The sequence below is a fragment of the Rhineura floridana genome, chromosome 6 (assembly GCF_030035675.1).
Source record: "Rhineura floridana isolate rRhiFlo1 chromosome 6, rRhiFlo1.hap2, whole genome shotgun sequence".
NCBI lineage: Eukaryota > Metazoa > Chordata > Lepidosauria > Squamata > Rhineuridae > Rhineura > Rhineura floridana.
The window spans coordinates 75188340-75210629 of record NC_084485.1 but is presented as its reverse complement, the minus strand read 5'-3'; the positions used below and the strand labels follow the sequence as shown (position 1 = coordinate 75210629).

General features: G+C 41.5%; 1 protein-coding gene across 4 annotated transcripts in view; it reads right to left on the bottom strand.

The window, feature by feature from the left end:
• Window positions 1-18223, bottom strand: part of C6H6orf89 (chromosome 6 C6orf89 homolog) — a 37061-nt gene extending 18838 nt beyond the window's left edge. The window contains exons 1-4 of one of the 4 annotated variants that reach the window (XM_061632453.1): window positions 17976-18055; window positions 13595-13761; window positions 12412-12618; window positions 8388-8553 (exon numbers count right to left, since the gene is read on the bottom strand). In XM_061632453.1, the coding sequence (XP_061488437.1) occupies window positions 8388-8553; window positions 12412-12600 (355 nt within the window). In that variant the 5' untranslated portion in view covers window positions 12601-12618; window positions 13595-13761; window positions 17976-18055. Of the gene's footprint in view, window positions 1-8387; window positions 8554-12411; window positions 12619-13594; window positions 13762-17975; window positions 18109-18187 lie in introns of those variants that run through there. The other 3 variants (XM_061632456.1, XM_061632457.1, XM_061632455.1) reach the window with 3 other exon arrangements.
• Window positions 18224-22290: the final 4067 nt, after the last annotated feature.

Here is a 22290-nt window from a genome sequence, read left to right as displayed (position 1 = left end):
CGTCAAAATAAAATAGACCAAAAAGAGAGTAGTCTCAAAACAGTATAATATTTTTCAAAATAAAAATCTGGAATAGAAATCCCTCTTCTGTGTATATCTTTAGAATGCAAATCCAGGACAGCTTTTTGCAACAAAAACAGAGATAAGCTATTAATTAGTGCGTAGCAGAGAGAAGTTATGGCTCCCCAGTGAGATGTCAAAAACTGATCAATCTGGCAAATCTCTTTTAAACAGCAACAATTTAAGTCAAGTAAAAGAAAAATATAGAAAGAAGGGTGCTTGCCTGTTAGTGCGTTCTCTCTTAGAAGATAAGATGAACGTTCGCTTTAACAGATAGAGCTTGCTGTTGAAAATCCGTCCCACCTTCGTCGGCTGGACCTCGTCCCATAAATTAATGAGATCTGGTCGTCCCAACAAAAATAGGCTTTGAGGTTAATCTCTTCGTTTCTCCCTACCCGGGAGAAGTTTAATCAGTCAAAAAAAAAAAGAAAAAACTGACTGATATATCTGAATAAGCTTCTTTTGAGGCAGGAGCCCGTCTCAAAAGCAGGCACAGGCTAAGTCACCCTTCCCGGAAGTCAATCTTCATCTTCATTAGACAGTATAGTCCAACTTTGGCCTGGTTCATGCATCACACTAAGCCAAACCTTGACTTAGCATAAATGTACAGGCTCCCAGAGAGGAGCTCGCAGCTGCTTTGCTCCTTGCCCAGTTCCTTCTGCTGCCATACCACGTGTTTTGACTCTGCTGTTGCTTTCCCCCCACTGACCAGTGGTGTAGATATCTCTACACGGGAGGCTCACCTGCTTCATATAAGAGTCAGTCTGTCACTCAATCCTGAGGTCAGACTGAATGCTGTATCATCATTACCCACATTTTTTCTTGCCTGTCCATAAAAGTCACCAGACGCTTTTAATAAAAATAACTATATAACTGGTATTTCAATCTATCTATAATGTTTAATATTTAATCACTTCACAGACAATAGCAAACTTCAACACGCTCTGAAGCTAGTTTTATAGGAAAAGTGCACCTTGAAGAGCTAAGGGAGTCCGGAAGTTAAGACACAATGGCCTAGATCTAGAGAACTCACAACTGCATACAGCAGAGCCCTTTCGTGGAGAAGATGGACCTGGCCACCATGATAGAAGTCCTGGTTGCACCTAGTCTGGTCAACTGGAATGCACTCTGTGTGACAGCTGCCTTTGAAAAGCATTTGAAAACTTTAGCGCCAACATTTTGTAACAGCTGAAGTACTGGTTGAGGCCTGTTTTTTGGAGCATCCAGTCAGTTTCCAAGCCACAAATTGTTTGTTGTTACCTTTAAAGACCTAAATAATTTGGAACCAGGTCATTTAAAGGACCATTCTCTCCTACCCACTTAGGTCTCCAATGGAGGCACTGCTCCACCCCTGACAGAAGTGCAGCCCGTGGGTATTCAAGCAAGCATCTTCACGGTTATTGTACTCAGAGTGTAGAATTCTCTGTCCTGGGAGGCTTTAGTTACTCTCTGTTGACATTTCAATACCTAATTGATAATTTTGTTTCAACATGCCTTTCACATACAGAACTGATGTTGTCGCCGCACCCCACTCCCACTCATTCCTATTTCCAAGTTGGCTCTAGTCACTAGACTAGACTGGTTTTGTTCTTTTGCTATTGATGCTGTTTTTCAGATTTGTTCATGTTTGTTTAATTTGTTGCTATTTTATTGTTGCGTTTTAAGCATTGTTTGCCAGCCACCTTTGGGGTCCCCCAGTGTGTGGAACATAGATGTTTTAAACAAACTAGTCCCAAAAGGGGATTTCAGAATGGCATTTCTCAAAATAGCTGCCACCTCTGACACATGCCAAATTGCTTTCACATTTTAAAGAGTTTCAAAAGGAGTTTGATACAGTATATGGCAAAAGTTACTGTGTTTCAAAGGCAAGCGTTCAAAAATCCCACTGGGCAAACCCAGTCCCTTCAGTGTACCTAAAGTATGTCTTTTGATCCTGGACCATGTGAAAAACTTTGCCCAGAATTATACAGAAATTGGACAGACAAACCAGAATTGGAAGTGGGGTCACACCAATATCATCAGTTCGCTGTTTTTTTTAAAAAAAAAAAATTCCATATGGGCTAGATCATACAACAAATAAGCTCAAGTAAAGTCACATTTAGAATGTTTTTTCACGTCAGGAGCTGAATAAGCTCAGCAACACCACATGTTCTCCGTGGGTTGGATCACATTTTGATTATCCAACCTGCAGTCTGTAATATGCATCCACCCTGCATAGCTGTGGTAACAGCCTGCACTGTTTCTTGGCCTGACTAGGTAGAAGTGTCGTGCCTGTACTGGGCTATCCCATGCCAAACTATTTACTTAATTCAAGAGGAGTAAAGTTCTCAGCTAACAGATGAGATCACTACAGGCGATGGGGCCTTCTTTAGATTTATGCAGTTGCACTAATTCAAAATGATACTGAGATTCTTTAAAGCATACTGACAAAACAAAGGTCTGTGCCAACAAAAAACAACAACAGTTGTACTATGTTCTACAACAGCCAAGACCGCTCCAAGCAGAGGTGACTTTTCCCTGCTCAGTAGACATATTCAGACTCCAAAAGTGACCATGCCGTGCTCACAATTGCTACCTCGCTGCTATTACTGCTCTGGCTTACAACTTAGTATTACACAAGCAAACAGAGAAGCACTGGGGCTAAAATATAAAGCAACTCATTGTAAAGGTGTCCTTTTTTTCTGCACAGGGAACAGTTTTTTATTTTATTCAACAAAATTTGTATCTCACTTGATTGTAACAAAACCTTTAAGCAGTGTACAAAAATATATCTGTACAAAACTAAAAACATATTTACTATTCAGTTAGAGAAACTAACGCATGATTTGGATTCACTCAAATGTAGAAACACAAGTCTCTGACTTCATTTAGACATTTAAAAAAAAACATAGCTAAAGCAAGTTTTGAATCCACAAATCACCAAAATTAACCCACAGAAACCTGGATAGTATGAATCCTTCTTTGAGAGTAAAAGACTAGGGTGATTAAGAAAACAATGCTATACTCAGTTCCCTGGGAGTAAGCACAATTGTACTTACATCTGAGTAGACACATATAGGGGATTTTGCTGTGAAGCAATGAACTGATACAAGTCCCCAACAGTTTCTATGTTAGCCACAGACTTGGTATAACCTGAATGGAGAGACCCCATCCTCCTCCCTTATTCCTATCTGTCACTAGAGGTTTTCGGAGAAAATGGTAAAGTAACTGTAGAACTTGTTGTAATGTACCACATCGTGACTCATTGGAAAAGGTTGGAAGATGCCGTTGCTATGATAACCTCATAAGGATATAAGTGTTAAATCCATTAAGTCATCTTTATGACAAGGATTCAGAGACTGGTATATGTATTCAATAGTGATTTCAAACTCTCAACTTTCATTTTTTGAGGGGGAAGTTTTAGCTCTTAAGATTGCAGATAAAAAGTGGCAGATAAGGAGTGGAAATTTTATTTGAAACGTATTTATATTTTTCTACTCTATGCTGTTGAACTGCATTTTACTGTAATATGATTTGTATTTTAACATGTTTTTTGTATTTTCCTTTTAAATGTATTTCATTGTGGCGGCCTATGGCTCTGAACAATAAAAGATTCATTCATTCAAAAAACTTTGAAAACTGGGCTTCAGCATGAACAGAAAAGGCATAGACTTTAGAAGTTAATTAAAAAGAAACACAACTTTTATAACCTCAAATTTCAAGTCACAAGAGTTCTGGTGCTCTCATCTTCAAATCACCCCAGCTGGCTGGAACAACAGACATGGTTCAGTGGAAACCAGATGTCTAAACTGGATTTTTATGCAATACACATGCTTGTTACATGGGCTTGGGGGGGGGGGAAGAGGGGAGAGGGAGAAGGGGACACATTATGTTTTACATAATGATAAGTATACCAATCTCGAAGCAGGGAAGGAAATGCTCCCTCTCAGCTTTGCGAAACTGAGCACTTAACATGCTGAAATTACCACTAGGGCTATGTGCACTCACATCTAAAAATCAACATTCTGGGTCCAAAATAAAATGGGGGGAGTTACTTATTGCACTTATTCCATTCCTAAATTTGCACTTTGTTCCCCCACCCCCCGGTCCCAATATTTTCAAAGAAAAGAATGTAGAGAAGGCGATCCAGCATAGTTCTGTGCTGTGTGGGACTGTGGTAGGAATGGCAAAGAGAACAGAAGCCCCACTCCTTGAATCTTTGGGAAGCCATGTTAAGATCTCTTCCAATTTCTTTAGGCTACTAAAGAATATAAGGAAACATTTTCATAAGCTGTTTCTACAACTAGAAACAAGATGTTAAAATACCCAATTCTGGGTATCTAGTCAACTTGCAAAGCATTGCTTAATAATTTATAGAGGATATGCAATGCTCAAGAAATTCTTTAATAGCTAATACTCTTAGAATATGTTCAACATTAAGCTTTGCATGGCAAACCTCATTTTAAGGGGGCTTCCCAACAGTTCCCCCAATAACCAACAATAAGCCTATATTTTGTGGCCAGGTAAATACAAAATACAACCCTAAATTCAAAATAAGGAAAGAGCTTTCTGCTTTCCAGTTTCCCACAATAATGTGGAGCTGGTTGGCTATGAGAAATTTCAGACAAAGAAATCTACTACTGAATGGCCAAAAATAAAGCCATATGTTTAAAAAAGAACTTGCACCACCCATCTCTACAAAACCAGCCTGGACATTTAAAATATGCACCTACACATATGCCTGTGATTAGGCCTCAGGTTATAAGTCAGAGGGCTGTTTACAATGAGATTCAGCACAGCATTATTAAAACCCAATAAGAGCAATGGGGCATCAATTATAGTTCACTCCATAATGGTGGATAGCTGCTGCAACTGGGCCAATATAAATAAACGTCACCCTCTTGAGGCATCAGTATTTTCTGGTGGGAAAGAGCTATGCAATCTGCAGAGGGAATCTTTGTGCATGCTCTAGACCAGACTCAATTGAGACTATTCAATAGATTTAGCCTGAGAAGGCCCTGAACATTGGCTGGAAGTCAAACATGTCTCAGGCTAAGATAGAGAGCCAAAAAGATAGATATTGTTGCTGCAAGTTTTCCCAAATGAACAGTCTTGCTAACCACACCCTTGTTCATAAATTAGGGCTTGTAGATACTGTTGAAGGGTTTTGAAATGTAAAAAGATTCATCACTGCTTCTATCAACCGTATCCTTTCAGACTTTAGTTGCTGTTTATCGCTGACAAGGCACATTGCAGATATACCAACTTGAAGTGCCTTATAGGCATTTACCTCACCACTTTAAACCACACGCCTCTGAAAATATCCTAAGCCTAACCCAAGAGTCTATCCTGCTCTTCCCACCACATTCCTATTTCTAGTTTTCCAAGCAATCTCAGAGAAGAAGAAACACCTGCCAGACTATGTCATCATTTCTGGCCTTTTATCTGGTATGCCAAAGGAATTCAGAAATGTGGGAGGAACTAATGTTGGCATATCTCCATACTACCATCACCTTAAAGAGACTTCTCCATACTAAGACCAAAAGGAGGACTTTACACGAACACACCCTGATGCCGAGAGTAATCATGTCCCCAGATAACCCTACTTCTGTTGGGTTTCACCCAGTACGTTATGTAGTTCACCTTGTTTTAAATCTATGATCTTGGAACAATAACAATAGCAATAATAGCAGCTTCCATAATTCTAATTTTGCCTGAGACTTTGAGTCAGACTGACCAAAATTTTCACAAGCAATTTTGGACTATGATACCCATGATATCTGATTCCAGAAAAATGTGCTTTCAACACTTTGGATGAGATGTTCGAAGATGAATATGCAGGGAGATAGCGCTAACTAAAATTAGGGTAAAGGCTGCTTACACATCATCAGCCATTGCATAATCATGCCTTCTTTCTGTTAACCTGGACAGAACCCAGATACTCCTTTTAATGGCAAGAAAACAGCAAGCACAGCTGCTGAAAAGTGATAAAGGACTTTTTTTTTTCCAGACATGGTTGTAGCAACTCCACATCATGTTCATCTGCAAAGAATGCGGACACGAAAAACTGACAAACCTGTTAATAGAGAACGCTAATCTGTTCCCCAATTTAAATGGGGCCAAAATGTTTTTGCAGTCTTGTTAGCTATCTTCATGACAGATAACTGAAAATTTCAAAGTGCTGGACAGGTAAACATACCTGATACATATTTAAGTATAGCTGGGGGAGCATCTTCTCCTGAATGCATCTCCCCACGTGTTAAGATAAAACAGGAGGTCTTTCTGCCGGTGCTACCACTCTCTCAGGTGAGTCCTGTTGCACAAAATCAGACTAACTTCCAAGTAATTAGGCACAGGACTGGAACTTCAGAGTGGCAAACTACACATCAAACACATGTGTGTAATGAAAAAACAGTGTTGCGTGTTCATTTAACGAAAAGCATATTGGAAGGCTACAATTTCAACCAGGGAAGTGTTTAGCCCTGGTTACCTTTCTTCATTCCAACAGCCTAATTTAGGTGGAAAAGGTTGTTTTGTTGTTGCTAAAAATAAATAAATTGGGAGGCAGCCCTTGCTAATCCACTGCAAATCAGCTAGATCTACAAGCAGATCCCAGTCTACCTTCTGCCGCACCTACCCCTTGTAAAGATAAAAGTCACCAAGGAAAAAGCATACAAGTTTATGCTCAACTGTTGTTGTTTTTTAGTTTGTGACAATCTATGTGCCACACATTCCTTGGAATAATATTTTCTTGGATTTTGGAGAATTCTTTTTAAAGAAAGCAACATATGTAGAAATGGTAAGGTTTTTAACCAAGCTGCCTGAGGAAGCAGCACATTGCGATGACCTTTCAGCTAGCTGCAATTCCGACAGTGTTACCCACACCCATGTCTGGTTTATATTAAGTCCTGATGGTTTATTATGTCAGAGTTAACTGCTCTGCAACCTTCCTGCAGCAAATGAATACCAAGTTCTGCTATAACAGGCTAGTCCCATTCTGAGTTTCCTTGGAGTGCCTTCCTCATTTTTGGCGACAGAAACCTAGATTGTTCCATTTCCTGACTTGCACATTTCACTCACTATAGCAACAACAAACAGAAGAGGTCTCCACTACCACCTTTCACAACCTACCTGCTGAAATCAGATTTACAGAGCTCTGAGCCAAAGTTCAGTGCAGAGTTGAAAACACCAAGCCCACAGTAATCCTACATAAACACTGCTGGGAATGTTTCAGGGCACTGGCGGCAGTGCTTGAGTTGTTTGCCAATGGTTTTTACATTTATTACCAGAGTTAATGGCCACATTGCCATTAGCGGCCTCTTGATCAGACTCTTTCTGTATGCTTTGACTGTTGAAATATTCCAAATGCAACTAAATAAATGTTTTAAATATTTAGCTAAGTGGAAAAAGAAACTACAGTTCACCAGGATTTTAACATTTTAGGAGCATTACCATATATCCCCAGTGACTGGTGATAACATATCAAGCACATACATGCAAATGACAAGTGCAAAGCCAGCAATGGGCGAAGTCTGATTCAGCTGCTGAAAAGATGAATGCAAGCCTTCTTGGAGTCCAGTTAAAACTATGGACAAATTTACCAAATTATTTTTTTCTGGCAGGGCTCCAGAAAAAGAAAAGCTGTGTGACAAGTAATCCATGCCAGAAAAAGCTGCACCTGCCAGTCATACAGCCAGAGGACTTCCAGGAAAAACCAAAAAACTGGAAACTCCGCTCTGGCGCAGGCTGCTCGTGCTAGGTCGAAAGAGGGTGCTTAATAGGAGCACAGAAAATCCTCACTTAGTCAGATGTGGCTACTCCAGAACCTCTTTTTAACACACTACTCTTGCACAAACTGTGCAACCGTGCACCAATTTCATGAAGTGCAGATTTGTTAAACAAGGGGCCAATGATAACTGGTTGCTTTTCACTCTTCAAAACTCCAGAACTAAACCACTTGCCCACCAGTAAGCAGACATCTCTGTGCTGTTTAAATTATTCTGCACAGAATTAGTCTCTGCCTATGCTAGCAGGTTGCCATGTTGCATAGTGTGATGTGTCAGAACATGCTCACTGGAGCCAATTTGCTAAGCTTTGTTGTAAAGACAAAATGGAATCTTTGAGCAGTCAGTGCTTACTGCAGGCAGGCTTCATAGATCTTGGTAGTGGTTTTCATTTTGCTCTTGTAAAAAGCAGAATTACTTTACAATGAAAGGTAGGGAGCCATTACTGAATATTTTTCTTTGAAGGTATTCTCTTAGCACATTATCATGTGTGCCACCATTAATGCATCCCATGTCTTCTCTATATCTGTTATGGTTAAGTAAATACATAAATAATTTTCTTACTGTCCAGCATATACTTCTTGGTAATGGGTAAAGGCAACAGCCGGATATGACTAATGAGGGAGCCCCAGGCATGGGCTCTGGAGAGCGTCATTTCAGGCGGCGAAAGGGTATGTGGATGCATCATGAAATAAGCAGTTAGTAAAACTAACCCCAGGGTAAAGAGGCCCTGCAAGAGAAGGGAAACAATAGATTAATCACACTATAGTAACCAGGCAAACATTCAGAGTAAGAACTTCCCCTTTCAGGTAATCACATGTGCGTGTCTGTTATAATTTGCTGAGGTGAGTAACTTTTAACACCAAAGTTTGCAACGTGAAATTATACAGCAGGGATGGTGACATGAATTAAAGTATACTTATTGTATATTTCCTCCTTCTTATATGTATCAATGCCTGAACACCTTTATGCACATATATTCATGCCACTTATTACTGATACTGCTATTGAAATATTTCTATATGCTTCTGCTCTGCATTTACTATAAATATTATTCTATCATTGTAGTCACATATATAACTGTATCTTTAAAACATATATAAGAAATGCTCTTAGTATTGAAAATGTCAGAAATGCAGTGTTTGAGATAAAGGAAGGAATGTTTATAACTTTCTCCATCTTTGCAAAACAAAGCAGTGTCTGTTACATTGTTTGTATGTACTATGGAACCAGCTAGTTACCCAAGGTCACGGATGACAGAGTGGTCTATGTTATGATAACATGCAGAGGATGTGTGGGTGTGAATGAATTTCTCTTCTAGGGCTTATGGCTGAAACTGGAGGCTTGGAGGCACTGAAAGTTATTAAGGCAACAACAACTGGAGGGTGTCTGGAATACATCAACCATAAACAAATGTTATAATTCTAATGTAAGTCTGAGTATCCTAAAAAAGATCCCATGACCAGTACCCTTGATAGGCACCAAGCTGGTATGAGAAAGAAGAGATGCGGTCCTGAGAACACAGATGTGCCAAGAGACTGACATCACTACAAGTGCCAGCTGACCAACTGATGGGTGAGATACCGGGGCTCAGTAAAGATATCAAAAGAACATCAAAACCTGACTATAAAGACACCCCAGCTTCACCAGAAGATTTGAGAAGTTTTCTACCATAGCCTACCACCCAAAACTCTGTGAGTGTGCCTCCTCTCCTTCTCCAAGTCTCTTCTTCCTCGCTACAGTACTGGTTGGCCACTAGTTCCTTGTGTGAGTGTGTGAGTATGAAAGATCAGGACTACTGGGCATATGTAATTTTGTATTCTACCATTCCTGCAACGGGTGACTCACAAGAGAACCTCTGGCTGTGCCAATTGGAATCTTTCAATAAACTTTTAAAACAGAGATAAAACATTCAAACATTTTATCTTGGCGCAGTCCCAACACTCCTTTTGCTTGTTCCCACTGTCTTCTGGCTTGATCACTCAGGAGTGGCTTTCGGTTCATTGGTAAGACCTAATTCCACAACACTACATGTCAGTTAGTGGAGAATACAGGGAACCTGAGGCCCTCTAAATATTGCTGGATTCCAGCTCCCAACATGGAGTCAATAGGCAAGGATAATAGGAGTTGTACCCCACCAACATCTGGACAAACACGGGTCCCCTGCTCCTAGCATACAGGTTGGTTATTGCTTATACTTACATGGAATTAAAGGATTTTAAAAATCCCAGATGAAGCAAATGAGCACATATACAGCTATTTTTTTCACATTGCAAACTTGTTTATTCTGTGGCAATGATCAAGAAAACTACATGGCTAGCTTTGCACCTACAATAGTACATCTGACCACACAGATCCACTGCTAGCATTGCATAGGAAGTTACTTTTGGAAATTAGGGGAGACTCATGGGGAGAAGGGGGGAAATGGGCACAATCCACTACTTGCATATACAAGCTTTCCTGCACACATTCTATGTCATAAATAGATTCCTCACATCTGATTGTTATTTCTTGACTAAAGTTTATCAGTTAAGGGTTTTTCCAAGTTCCAAAATTCAAAATCCAAAAACATGGGAGTGACATCAGCCTTCACCGGTAGCCCTAATCAGGTGTTAACAATCTGTAATTTTGTGGGAGGCATAAGGTTGTACACTGTCCCTTCCACTGCCAACCTTGCTGCGTTGAGTGGCATGCTCCAAAGAGGGCTGGTGTGTTCAAGTGAGGAACCTACTTGGAAGCCCCCTTCGGATCTTGCCACTCAGCGTGACAATACTGTAGCATTTTGCACCAAAAAATCTTCAATCTCATAATTTTAAATCATGATGCAGTTGTGATGTTCCTGTATTAATGTATATATGGTAAGTGCTGTTTGTATAGAAGATACATGGTAAGTGGAATGAAAGAGGAGGGGGGAGTAAATAAGCAGTAGAATGCTGGATGATTGGCTGAGTGTCTGGATGGCTGAGAGTATAAATGGAAGGATGACAGTTGAATCTGTGTGGACGTGAGTGGGTTGTTTTGGTGGAGTTGGGAGGTGGGTGTGAGTTGGTGTATGTCAGGAGAGTGTGGAGAAAGAGGGAGGTGGAGTTCGGATTAGTAATAAGTCAAATATCACAGTAATAGATGAAACCATAAGCTTGTAGATCATTATCAAAGTTATCTTGTTATTAATGTTATTTAATAAATACTATTTTGGTTTACCGAAGGCCTGATCCTTGGCTGGGGTTTCACAGACCAGAAGGGAGGGTAAGGTAATAACCAAGGCTGAAGGGAAACAGTAACAAATGGTGGCAGCGGTGAAGAGGAGAAGATAACATTATAAGTATCCAGAGCAACCTCGAGTTATGAGTTATCTGCATTGATACAAGGGGGTTGGGAACAGCATAGGCACGCAGTCACGAATGTAACCGGATAGAGAGACTCAGGCAAGGTCTCTGGGAACATTGGTTGTAGAACGTGACTGGTGGTGCTGCCTAGCAGGGGGATCTATTGAGATCTGTGCTAGAGCGGAGAGAGAAACCATAAAAAAGGACAGTCCGGACTGGTGGAGTCCCTGGTGGTGCCTAGTGAAAGGCAGTAGCCACGAGCAGGTAGGAACCTGACAGGGAGAGCCAGGGAAGGGCGTCACAGCAGTGCTAAAGACAAGGCCTTTATTTAAAGGGGGAATTGACTGGGGTGGGAAGACTGAGAAACAGACCTTAAAATGGACTTCATCTAGCACATTTCCCCAGGGAGAGTTCTACCTTTTGGGAAGGCACTGGGAATCTTGGCCTAAGAGGGCTTCATCACTGTCTGATGTGGCATTACCAGTGAAGAGTTTTCGAAACATGAATTACAAGAATGCCCTAGAGATTACTGTGCCATCACAATTTTTTGTGTAGGGTTTGGCAAGATCAGAGATAACACTTGACATCTCTGACCAGGCACCAAATGAGGGAAAAAATAAATAAAAACACTGTTTCTGGTAGGTGGAGCTCTTAACAGGTCACAGCCCTGGCAACTGACAACGTTTAGTCCAGGGATGGGGAACCTGTGGCTTTCCCTATGTTATTGGACTCTAGCTCCCATCAGCCCTTACCACCGGCCTTTCTGGCTAGAGTTGTTAGGAGTTGGAGACCAACAACATCTGGAGGGCCCCTGCTTCCCCACACCTGCTCTAGTCTCACTGTCTCCTGGCAAAAGCTGTTGCAGAAAAGAAGGATCAAAACATTCTAGTGAACCAATCATCAATGAGAGAATGCTACTTGTAATGTACATCACTCAGTACATGCTCTTGCCTACACAACAGTTGTATACTGCGCTCCTCATGCATTTAATAATACAGCAATGGCTCCAACACAAACATGCAATCAGCTTTAAGTAACCAAACTAAGTCAGGCATCCAGAGACTAGAACCTTTACCCTCTGTGCCAATTCTTTCTAACATTCCTCAGAGACAATAAGTATGATAACTAAAAATACTGCTGTGATTCAAGCAGTTTTCTTTATTATATTCTGTCCATTAGGTTTCACTCTATGGTGGTGTCAAACTGTGGTCCACTTTGTGAAAAGATATAGCGAAGGGCAAGATCATCCACAAATGCTTTACCTGATAGAGAATCATCAAAAGAGGGTAACGTGGGGGTCCCCTTTGGGGCTCATTTTTTTCCAAGAGTTGTCTGATGAATTTCTCAATGGCCTTTTCAGACATGCCACACTGATAACCAGTTTGTCTCACCAAGTCAATGGTCTCTGAGAGTTTATCATAAATGCTGAGTTCGCTGGCAGAAAGCTCCATATCCTCCGGTAAAAAATCCTATTAGAAAAAATTCAAAAATGTTAAGAAACAAAATGTTCCAGTGCCGTAAGGAAGATCACAAGAGAAGATAGCAAATTCTTAATCTAAGCAAGGTTTCTGTGTTAAAATGGCAAAGCTAGCTGTGAGGGCACATTAGCGTAACTCACTGCACCTCAACATTCTAAAATAGGGCTAGTTTATTCATCTCAGTAAAATGCATAGTGAATCCTATGAAAATATCATTTTGTTTTGTTTGCACTAAAATGTGCAAGTTGGCACCAAGAGGAATGGAAGTTACTGCGCAAATGGAATTACCTCACTCATGCAACAGAATTTTTCTTCCCTCTCCTCCCCCCGTGCCCCCTAAATCTTTGGGGGGGGTTTTCTCTTACCCTCCAGAGCAATTGAGGGAGGGATGCAGGAGGAGGAGAGAAAAGGGAAATTCCATTGCACAGATGGAAATTGTTTTATTTGTGCAATGACTTAGTTGGATTCAGCCCTAGCAATTTATTATGGCACAAGGTCTCATGGATAACAGTGCATCTGAGAAAGTGGACTGCAGTCCACAAAAGCTTACGCCATTATAAACATGTTAGGCTACAGTGCCACAAGACTCTTTGTTCTTCATCTATGAATACCACTTGATGGGAAGCGGTTGCCTTCATGCTCTGTTTGTGAGCTTCCATGAAAACATCTGGCTAGCCATGGTTGGAAGCAGGATGCTGAGCTAGAGATATTTTATCAAGGGCAGCACAAAAATATGAAAATTAAGCGTCAGACCTTCCATTATCAGAAATCAGAGTAGCTCTGCTGCTCCGAATGCAGTTTTACCTACGCCCAGCTTTTACAAATGAGGATCCCACTCACACAAGCTATTTCTGATCAAGGGACAGGAAGAACAATATGCACAAACAAAGTTATAGGTCAACATTTGAGCCTACAAGTCATTGTTTCTTTTTCTACAAGGGTATTGTGTTATTTATGAAACTCTCACCGGTTTAGAATCAAGGCCAGCCCATTCTTGAACAACAGAAAACGTGACAACAAGATGCTGAGAGCAGGAAATATCCAGAGGTTCAAGCTAGTCCTGAAGTAACCCCCAATGTCCTAGCATATGATGATTCTATACAATCATGTGCTAGAGTGAGAAATGCTCAACTCCTATGTAAAAAGAGAGAGAGAGTCCAAAATGGGCCAAGTGGCAAGAGGAGTTTTGATATCATTTTTTTCCGGCATAAGATGTGCTTCAGAATTCTTACTTTCTCTACCGCCTGAGATGTAGAAGAAAAAGAAAAAGCAGCAGCAACAGCAGGTCCCAGCGCACGTAATAGATATTTAAAATACAGTAATTTAACACACATTACATTCACAAGAATAGCGTGGGTCCTGAAAGCATTGCCAAAGGCCAGGGTAAATACGTCTTTAACATTCACTGAAAACTGTACAATGAAGGTGCGAGGTGCACCTCTGTGGAGAGAGAATGCCATAACTTAGGGGCTGCCACAGAGAATGCCCTCTTCCAGGTCACCCCCCCCCCAAAAAAAAACTTCTGAGGGCAGCAGAACTATCAAGAAGGCCCTGTCTCCTGATCTTAACACCCAAGAGGGCCTGTAAGGAAGGAGGTGGTCTCTCAGATATTTGGGACCTGAGTCATTTAGGGCTTTATACACAAGTTCAACCACCTTAAATTGGGTCCAGAAACCAACTGGCAACCAGTGCAACTGTTTTAGAACAGGTGTTATATGAGTTCTAAAAGCAACCCAGTCAGAAATCTGGCTGATGCATTTTTGACCAGTTGAACTTTTCAGATTGTCTTCAACGATATCCCCACATAGAGTGTGTTGCAATAATCCAATCTGGAAGTTACCAGAGCATGGAATACTGTGGCCAAGTTATCTCTGTCCGAACGGGGCCATACCTGGTGAACCAGCCAGAGCTGGAAATAGGCACTCCTAGCCACCAAGGTCACTTGTCCAGCAAGTGACAATGTTGTATCCAGGAATATTCCTTAGCTATGAACCTGCTCCTTCCTGGGGAGTGCAACCCCATTCAGAACAGGCCATCTTCCCATCTCCTGCAATCAATAACCTGGAACACATAACACCTCTGTCTTTTCAAGATTTGGTTTCAGTTTATTGAGCCACATCCAGCCCATCACTGCCTCCAAGCACCTGTCTAGCACCTGAAACACCTCTCCTGATTCAGATGGAACAGAGAGATAGATATGGGTATCATCCACATATTGATGACACTTCACTCCACAACTCCAGATGACAGCTCCCAGTGGCTTAATATAGATGATAAATAGTCTGGGGGACAAAATGCAATCTTGCGGGACACCACAAGAAAGCTCCCATGGTGTCAAACAGAAGTCTCCCATAACTACTTTCTGGAAACATCCCTGGAAGTAGGAACAGAACCACTGAAGTACCACTTAAGAACAGTGCCCCAAACCCCTACCTCACCTATATTGATAATATATACAACAGAAATTAAGAGTTAAAATTTTGTCAACAAGATATTAAGTCTAGTACTATTTCATCAAAAGGCCTAGTTAGACTCTACAGATTAGAGCAGTGGTTCCCAACCTGAGGGCCGGGACCCCCAGGGGGGCCGCGAAGTAATCCAGAGGGGGCCGTGAACAGTAAAGAAATGAATTATTTATTAATTTTTTTAAAAAAAGTCTTCACTCCCTCTACACTGTCTGCTTTCCACTGCCGTTGCAGATGACACCTCCCCCTTGCTCCAAACGAGAGGGGAGGCCTTTTGCTGAAGCGCCAAAGCGTCTTTCAGGAGCACATAGGGCAGGCATCTGCCTATAAAATACATGGCAGATGCCAAAGGAGGCTGAGGGTGGAGCTACCAGGAAGAAGAGGGCATTACTATCACTGATTCCCATCTCCTTGCACTGCCGCTACTGGCAATGCCCTTGCTTAGAATGAGAGGAGAGGGCTTTTTGTGAAGCAAAAAGAAGCAAGCCTGCAAAGAAAGGCTGCTTTCCCCCTTCCTTCCTGGCAGCCAGCCTGCCTCACTGGGGGGAGGGGGTCACAATTTTTTTTCAGCTTATAAAGGGGGTCCCATGCTCATAAAGGTTGGGAACCACTGGATTAGAGCACCAATTTTTTTCCAGGCAAGATTGGTTTGTAGTCCTAAGATCTTTCCTGCCCTATGGAAGCTCACTGGGTGACCTTGGGCCAGTCCCTGCCTCTCAGCCTCAGAGGGAGGCAATGGTAAACTACCTCTGAATACCGCTCACCATGAAAATCCTATTCATAGGGTCACCATAAGTTGGGGTCGACTTGAAGGCAGTCCATTTCATTTTTTCATGTAGAATTCAGAGAAAACTAAACATCTTGTATATGGCACAATAGCTTACTTGAGCCACCGAGATTCGAGTTACCAGATATATACATTGCTTTCTTTGACTTCTTTACACTATCCGTTACCATTGTTTACTGAATAAGGTGCTGCATGAATGCAGAGGGATGGGCAATATGGCTTTCAGATTCGTTCTAGTCCCACGTTTCTATAGCCAAGGGATAAGACAGTACAAAAGGGATAACTCTTTGTAAGAATACCCCATAATTGTTAAAGAGTTTAAAAATTTCAGCATACTCTTGTGCATGTTTATTCAGAAGTAAGTCCAACTGTTGGCTTACTCCCAATTGCACAGGATTCCAGCCTTAGAGGCACTATTCCTGAGTTTTAATTTAAATTTTGCATGTACACTGCATAGTTCTTGCATCCAGTCCTATGCTTTGTCATAGGATCACAGAATCGTGGAGTTGGACGGGGCCTATAAGGCCATCAAGTTTCCCCCATGGCAGCCATGATGTGACTGGCACCCCCAGCATTTTTTCAAAATGTGCCCAAAAGTTGGTGACCCTTGCTGAAAACAGACAAGGGGATGCTAACTACCTAACACCAGTACAAGCTGTAATGGCAGCAGCAATAGAACTTTACAAGCTGGGATAGCATTAGGCTGTAATCCTCTCACCCACCCAGTGTGTAATTTTTCCCCACAACTAACAAGTGTGCTGCGATAAATCCCCATTATGTCCTTTGCCTCAATCCTTGAACTCAGGGGTGGGAAATATGTGCCCCTCCATATATTGCTAGGCTGCACCACTCATCATCCTCACAGGGTGGCTGGGGCTGTGATGGGAGTTGGCCTAGAAGGCCATAAGTTCCCCACTCCTGCTGTAACACTAGGTAGGACTACCTGCATTCATTAGCTTAATTGTATCAACATCAACAAAAATAAATAAATAAATAAATTACATCAAGTTTTCAGAATCAAAGTTTAAACCATGCCAGAGTTAAAGGAAGCACATCATCAACCCTGCTAATAACTGAGATTTAAAGCTGAGATTAGTTTACAATAACTCATCTCATGGTCTTTTCAGTATCAAGCCTGTTTTACTTTCTGTACATCTGCATGAAGTAGAAATACCTCCTGAAATTAATAATAATAATGATGATGATTTATAATGCCCCTTCCACCATAGGGTGGCACCCCAAACATGTACAAGTAAAATAACAATACATAAAATAACATAACTCCTAACATCAACCATCGTCGTAAAAGGCACCTAAAGCCATCACCTAAACCAAATCACCAACGTTCATGAGACATAGCTTAAATGATACCTACACTAATTCACTGAAGCATTCACTCACCTGTATGAAATCAGCAACACACCTGGGGCTCTAATCCTAAATGCCTTCAGGCGCTATGTAGCACAGTTAAGACGGTAAACACTACCTCAATTCGTACAAATAACAAATGTGCACTCTTACCTCGAATAGTAACTTTCAGATTTCTACTAGACGGGGAAATCAACTGTTTTAGAACCCACTTACATTTGCCTGGGGGCCACAATTATTGTTACCCCCTAAAACACCATCTTTTCCCTTATTGACAGCCCTTGGCATTCCCAACGGTCGGAAAGAAAGTGATATTTACAATTCCCTTGTTCGCCCACCAGCGCAAAGCTACTGAAAAGTAAATCCCATTGAGCTCAATGGGCCGACTTTACTCCCAGGTAAACGTGAACAGGATTGCAGCCTTATCGCTCATTTGGTCGCACTTAAAATGAGTGACAAGGCAACAAACTGGGAGAGGCGCAAGGAAAGTCCTGGGCACTGACAGCAGCAACTGCCTGGGCTTTTGCCACCCACACCCCAAGGCTCCGCCAAAGGCAGCAGTCACCCTGGGGCTGTCTACCTTTCGGGCTGTCCCTTTCTCAAACACTTCCCTGTCATACACCTTGCTAGACTCCCCTCACCCCCCGTGACAAAAACCCCTCTCGACTGCTTCCCCCCGCCTTCGCTTGAAAGCAGTCCTCCCTCTCCCAAATGCCTCCACACCTCACCCCATGAATCGCTGCACAGATTCCTCTTACAAGAACGGAGAGGAAGGAGCATGGAACTGAGACTCTCCGTGCAGGCGAATCCAGCAGGTTGGGCCCAGCGCTTCCTGCTTCCGGGCTCGGAAGAAGAGCGAGGCTGCAGATACATCGCCGCACATTCGCCACAATGGCGGCGCCTTATCTGTAGGCAATCGCCTAAAGGTCATCTCACCTACCTAGGGAGTGATCTGGTCACCGCTTGTAAGAAGTCACAAACTGTCACCAGCTTGTTCTCACCAGCCTCGAGATGTGCAACTCGATCATGTGCGTGCTTACTCTTTGGAAGGTTCCACTGTAGTGTTCAGTGAGCCTTCCTCCTATAGGAACATAAGCAGCTGCCTTACCCTGAGTCAGAGTAAGACCCTTGGTCCATCGAGTCCAGTATTGTCTATCAACTGGCAGCGACTTTCCAGGGTTTCGTGCAAAGGTATTTCCGAGCCCTTCCTGGGGATGCTGAAATCCTATATGTACTGGGAGTAAATTGCATTGAACTCAGTGGGGTTACTTCTGATCAGACACAAATACACTTGCACTATTTGTCTGCTTGAACTCACTTATTTCTGAGTAAACATGTATATCAACTGGTGATAAGAATGTCTAAGATTGCATCTGTGTAGATGAATGCTATGCAAATAGAAATGGAATTAAGTCTGCTAAGTTCAATAGGGCTTCATTGTAAGTAAAAGCATTAAATTGCAATCTTACATGAGAAAAGTCTGCTGGATCAGGCCACTGGCCCATCTAGTCCAGTATCCTGTTCTCACAGCGTCACAGTGGCTAATGTAATGTCTATGGGAAGCCCACAACCAGGATCTGAGTGCAACCGCACTCTCACCTCTTGCAGTTTCCAGGAACTGGTATTCAGAAGCATACTGCTTCCGACTGTGGGGATAGAACATAGCCATCAGGGTTAGTAGCCACTGACCATGATTTAATCCTATTTTAAAGCTATCCAATTGCCAGTCATCACTGCCTCTTGTGGGAGTGAATTCCATAGTTTAACTATGTGCTGTGTAAAGAAGTACTTTTATCTGTCCTGAATTTTCCAGCATCCAGCTTCATTGGTTGTCCTGAGTGTTAGTGTTATGAGAGGGAAGAAAAACTCTATCCACGTCTTCTACACCATGCATAATTTTATACATTTCTATCATGTTGGCCCTTACTCGACTTTTCTATAAGCTAAAAAGCCCCAAAAGCTGCACCCTTTCCTCATAGGGAGTCACTTCATCCCCTTGATCATTTTGGTTGCCCTTTTCTGAACCTTTCCCAACTCTACAATATCCTTTTTGAGGTGAGGTGACCAGAACTGTACAGTACACAGTATTCCAAAGTGTGGTTGCACCATAGATATTATGATATGGGCACTTTTATTTTCAATTCCTTTCCTAATGATTCCTTCCCTAGCATGGAATTTGCCTTTTTCATAGCTGCCGCACACTGGATCAACATCTTCATCAAGCTGTCCACTACAACCTCAAGTTCTTGTGCCTGGTCAGTCACCAGCACCAGTTCATGACCATACATGTGAAATTAAGATTAATTTTTTCCTCTAACATGCCTCACTTTACACTTATTAACATTGAATTGTCATCCCTGGACTCATAGTGTAGCAGAGCTACTAGATGAAATGTTCAGACAAGAAATATGTTCCCTGGTGCTCTCATCTTTGCAGCGCTCTGAAACAAGAAACTTGGGCAACTGTTTTATTTTTATTCTTAAACCATATTCTTCTTCACTAAAAAGATGTAAAAACTGGGACTTCTGACTCTGTTGCTGCTGCGCTTGAGGAAGATGTTATGAAGCCTTGGTTCTATTCATACAGAGTATGAATGAGTGTGTGAGAGAGCCTCAATTTTTCAAAAGAAGGACTCAAGCCTTCTGGCCTAGAAGCCTTGCACACTTTGCTCACATACCCAATCCAGATTAGGGGGTGGCCCTGAGCGAGCTTCCTGAGCAAACAAGCAAACCCCAGTTCTACTGGTATGGCTTTGCAACAGCTCCCACTGGCATCTTGCCTAGTTATCTGTTCATCTTCCAATTTATTGCATCTGATCAAATAAACCAATTGTTCTCAAACCTTGTTTACCCTGGATTACTTCGAAATTGCTGAGGGTCTTGGCAGACCACTTACATGGGTTTTCTGCCTGCTATAATGGTCTGTGCTAGGTTGGTTCTTTTATTTCTTATATATTGTATGATATTATATTGAACATAAGAACATTCCACTGAAGTCAAACTAATACAATAAAATACAATAGCAATAAAAATACAAAAAACCCAGTACATCCAGAATATCCAGTGTGATGGATGTGCCATTTCCCATCTTCAACCACAAATCCACAGACATGCTATGGACTACGTGAACAAAGCTCTTGGATCGCAATTTGGGAACTCCTGAAATAAATTCATCCTTGGAAAGCTTACTTCACAATAGATTTGCTTGTCTTAAGATGCCATGGGACTTATTTATTTATTTATTTATTATTTCAATTTATATACCGCCCTTAGCAGAATAGCTCTCAGGGCGGTGAACAAACAAGATAAAATACAATATATCATAGTAAAAAATCACAAAAACATGTATAAACAAACAACAGAAAGCACAACAAAAACGAAATACAACACAAATTAAGAAGGCTACATGTTAAAAATAGAAAGATTAAGATGGTGGTAATGCAGGACATCAGCTATTACCACCATCTGCTCCACCTATACTGCCCTAGGGCAGAGCCCAAACAGTGCAACTCTGCACCTAGGATTTTGTTTCAAGAGTAAACAGCATTATTTATTTATTCTTTTTTATTTTTACTTGTGTTCCTTTGCCTCCTATTGGTGCCCTGGATCCTCTTCTCCCCATCCCATTATATCTTCCACCTAGAGACTGGGCCGTAAAGGCAAATGGGGTGCCACCAACCTCACTTGCTCTACTCTCTTATTTGCATTCAGTCCAGGGGGTAACCCTGGTTGCAGTTTCATCCTCTTTAGTCTCAGTGTTGCCCCCTGGAGAACTCAGTGGGGAGCAGGATGGGAACAAAGCTAGAATTAGTTGGCTCTGCCTGTCATTGGCTCTGGCTCCATCTGCTGTTGAGCTCCCTGTCTTCTGCCCTACCAGTCCTAATGGGCATCAGCCCCCACTGCTTCCACCCATGTTTCTTCTTCCTCACTCCAATCCTCATGCTGACCCACCCAAGACCTCACATCCTACTTTTAGATGGGTATTGGAAACGCTTATTCCCAAAGGCATTTTATAATTTATGAGATGCACAGCTGCTAAGTGGACAACATCCAGAGGGCACCATATTGGCTACCTCTGCCTTAACATCTTTATTTTGGATAAGAGGGCTCAGGGTTGGGGGATGCATGCCAGGATTTTTAAAAAAACAACAACAACACCTTCATTACACTATACAGGGAAGTGTCAGTATTGCCTTCTCCCATTTCCTTAATGACTTGATTAATTCATTTCTCTTTGTGTCAGTTTGAGGGCTTCAGTTCCATTGAATTTCTGAAGCATTTTCTACTCCCTGTTGGGAATCTGATGATTATAAAAAAAATAAAATCCTTGTCATATAAAACATTTTAGATGTGTGCAGCTGAATAAGCTGGTGTTTCCTGTAAGATAGTATGGTACATAAATCATTCAGCTTACAAACTCAAGTCCAAAGCTTTAGCAGAATCTAGACAATCAAGACATAAGCAAAAATAGTATTTTAAATGTAGCATTCTTCATCCTATTTATGCCCTAATTGTTGTTGTTATTTCTGAGTAGACACAGAACACTGTTTCAACTCTTGTTTATCGGCTGATTTATGATTAGCATGTAGTTTTTCTTCATACTAGTGGAATTTGCTTATAAACAGCTGTTCTCATTAGAAAACTAATTTCACCATTGTTGATTTTTTAAGTTGTTTACAGATTTAAAGAAATTCAAATTGGAAGAAATTCAGATTAGCCCAACCTTGTTAATACAACTGATGATGAATTTTAAATTGTGTTTGCTGCCATCTTTCGGAGAAAACGCAAGGAACTGTAAGGCACCCTCACCTTCTGCTATAGCTAATTGGTAAAGGGTAGCCAGAAGCAAGAAACACGCCACCTTCTGTGCATAACCAAAACAGCATTACAAGAAACCTTTTTTGCCTATGTGCAGCATCACAGTGCTGCAACAACACTGGAAAAACAAAAGGTGGTAGAAAGGAGAAGAGGATCCGTAATAAGACATTACAGTTTTGACATTATTATTGTTTAATTTAAATTCCACATGCTTACATTTATAATA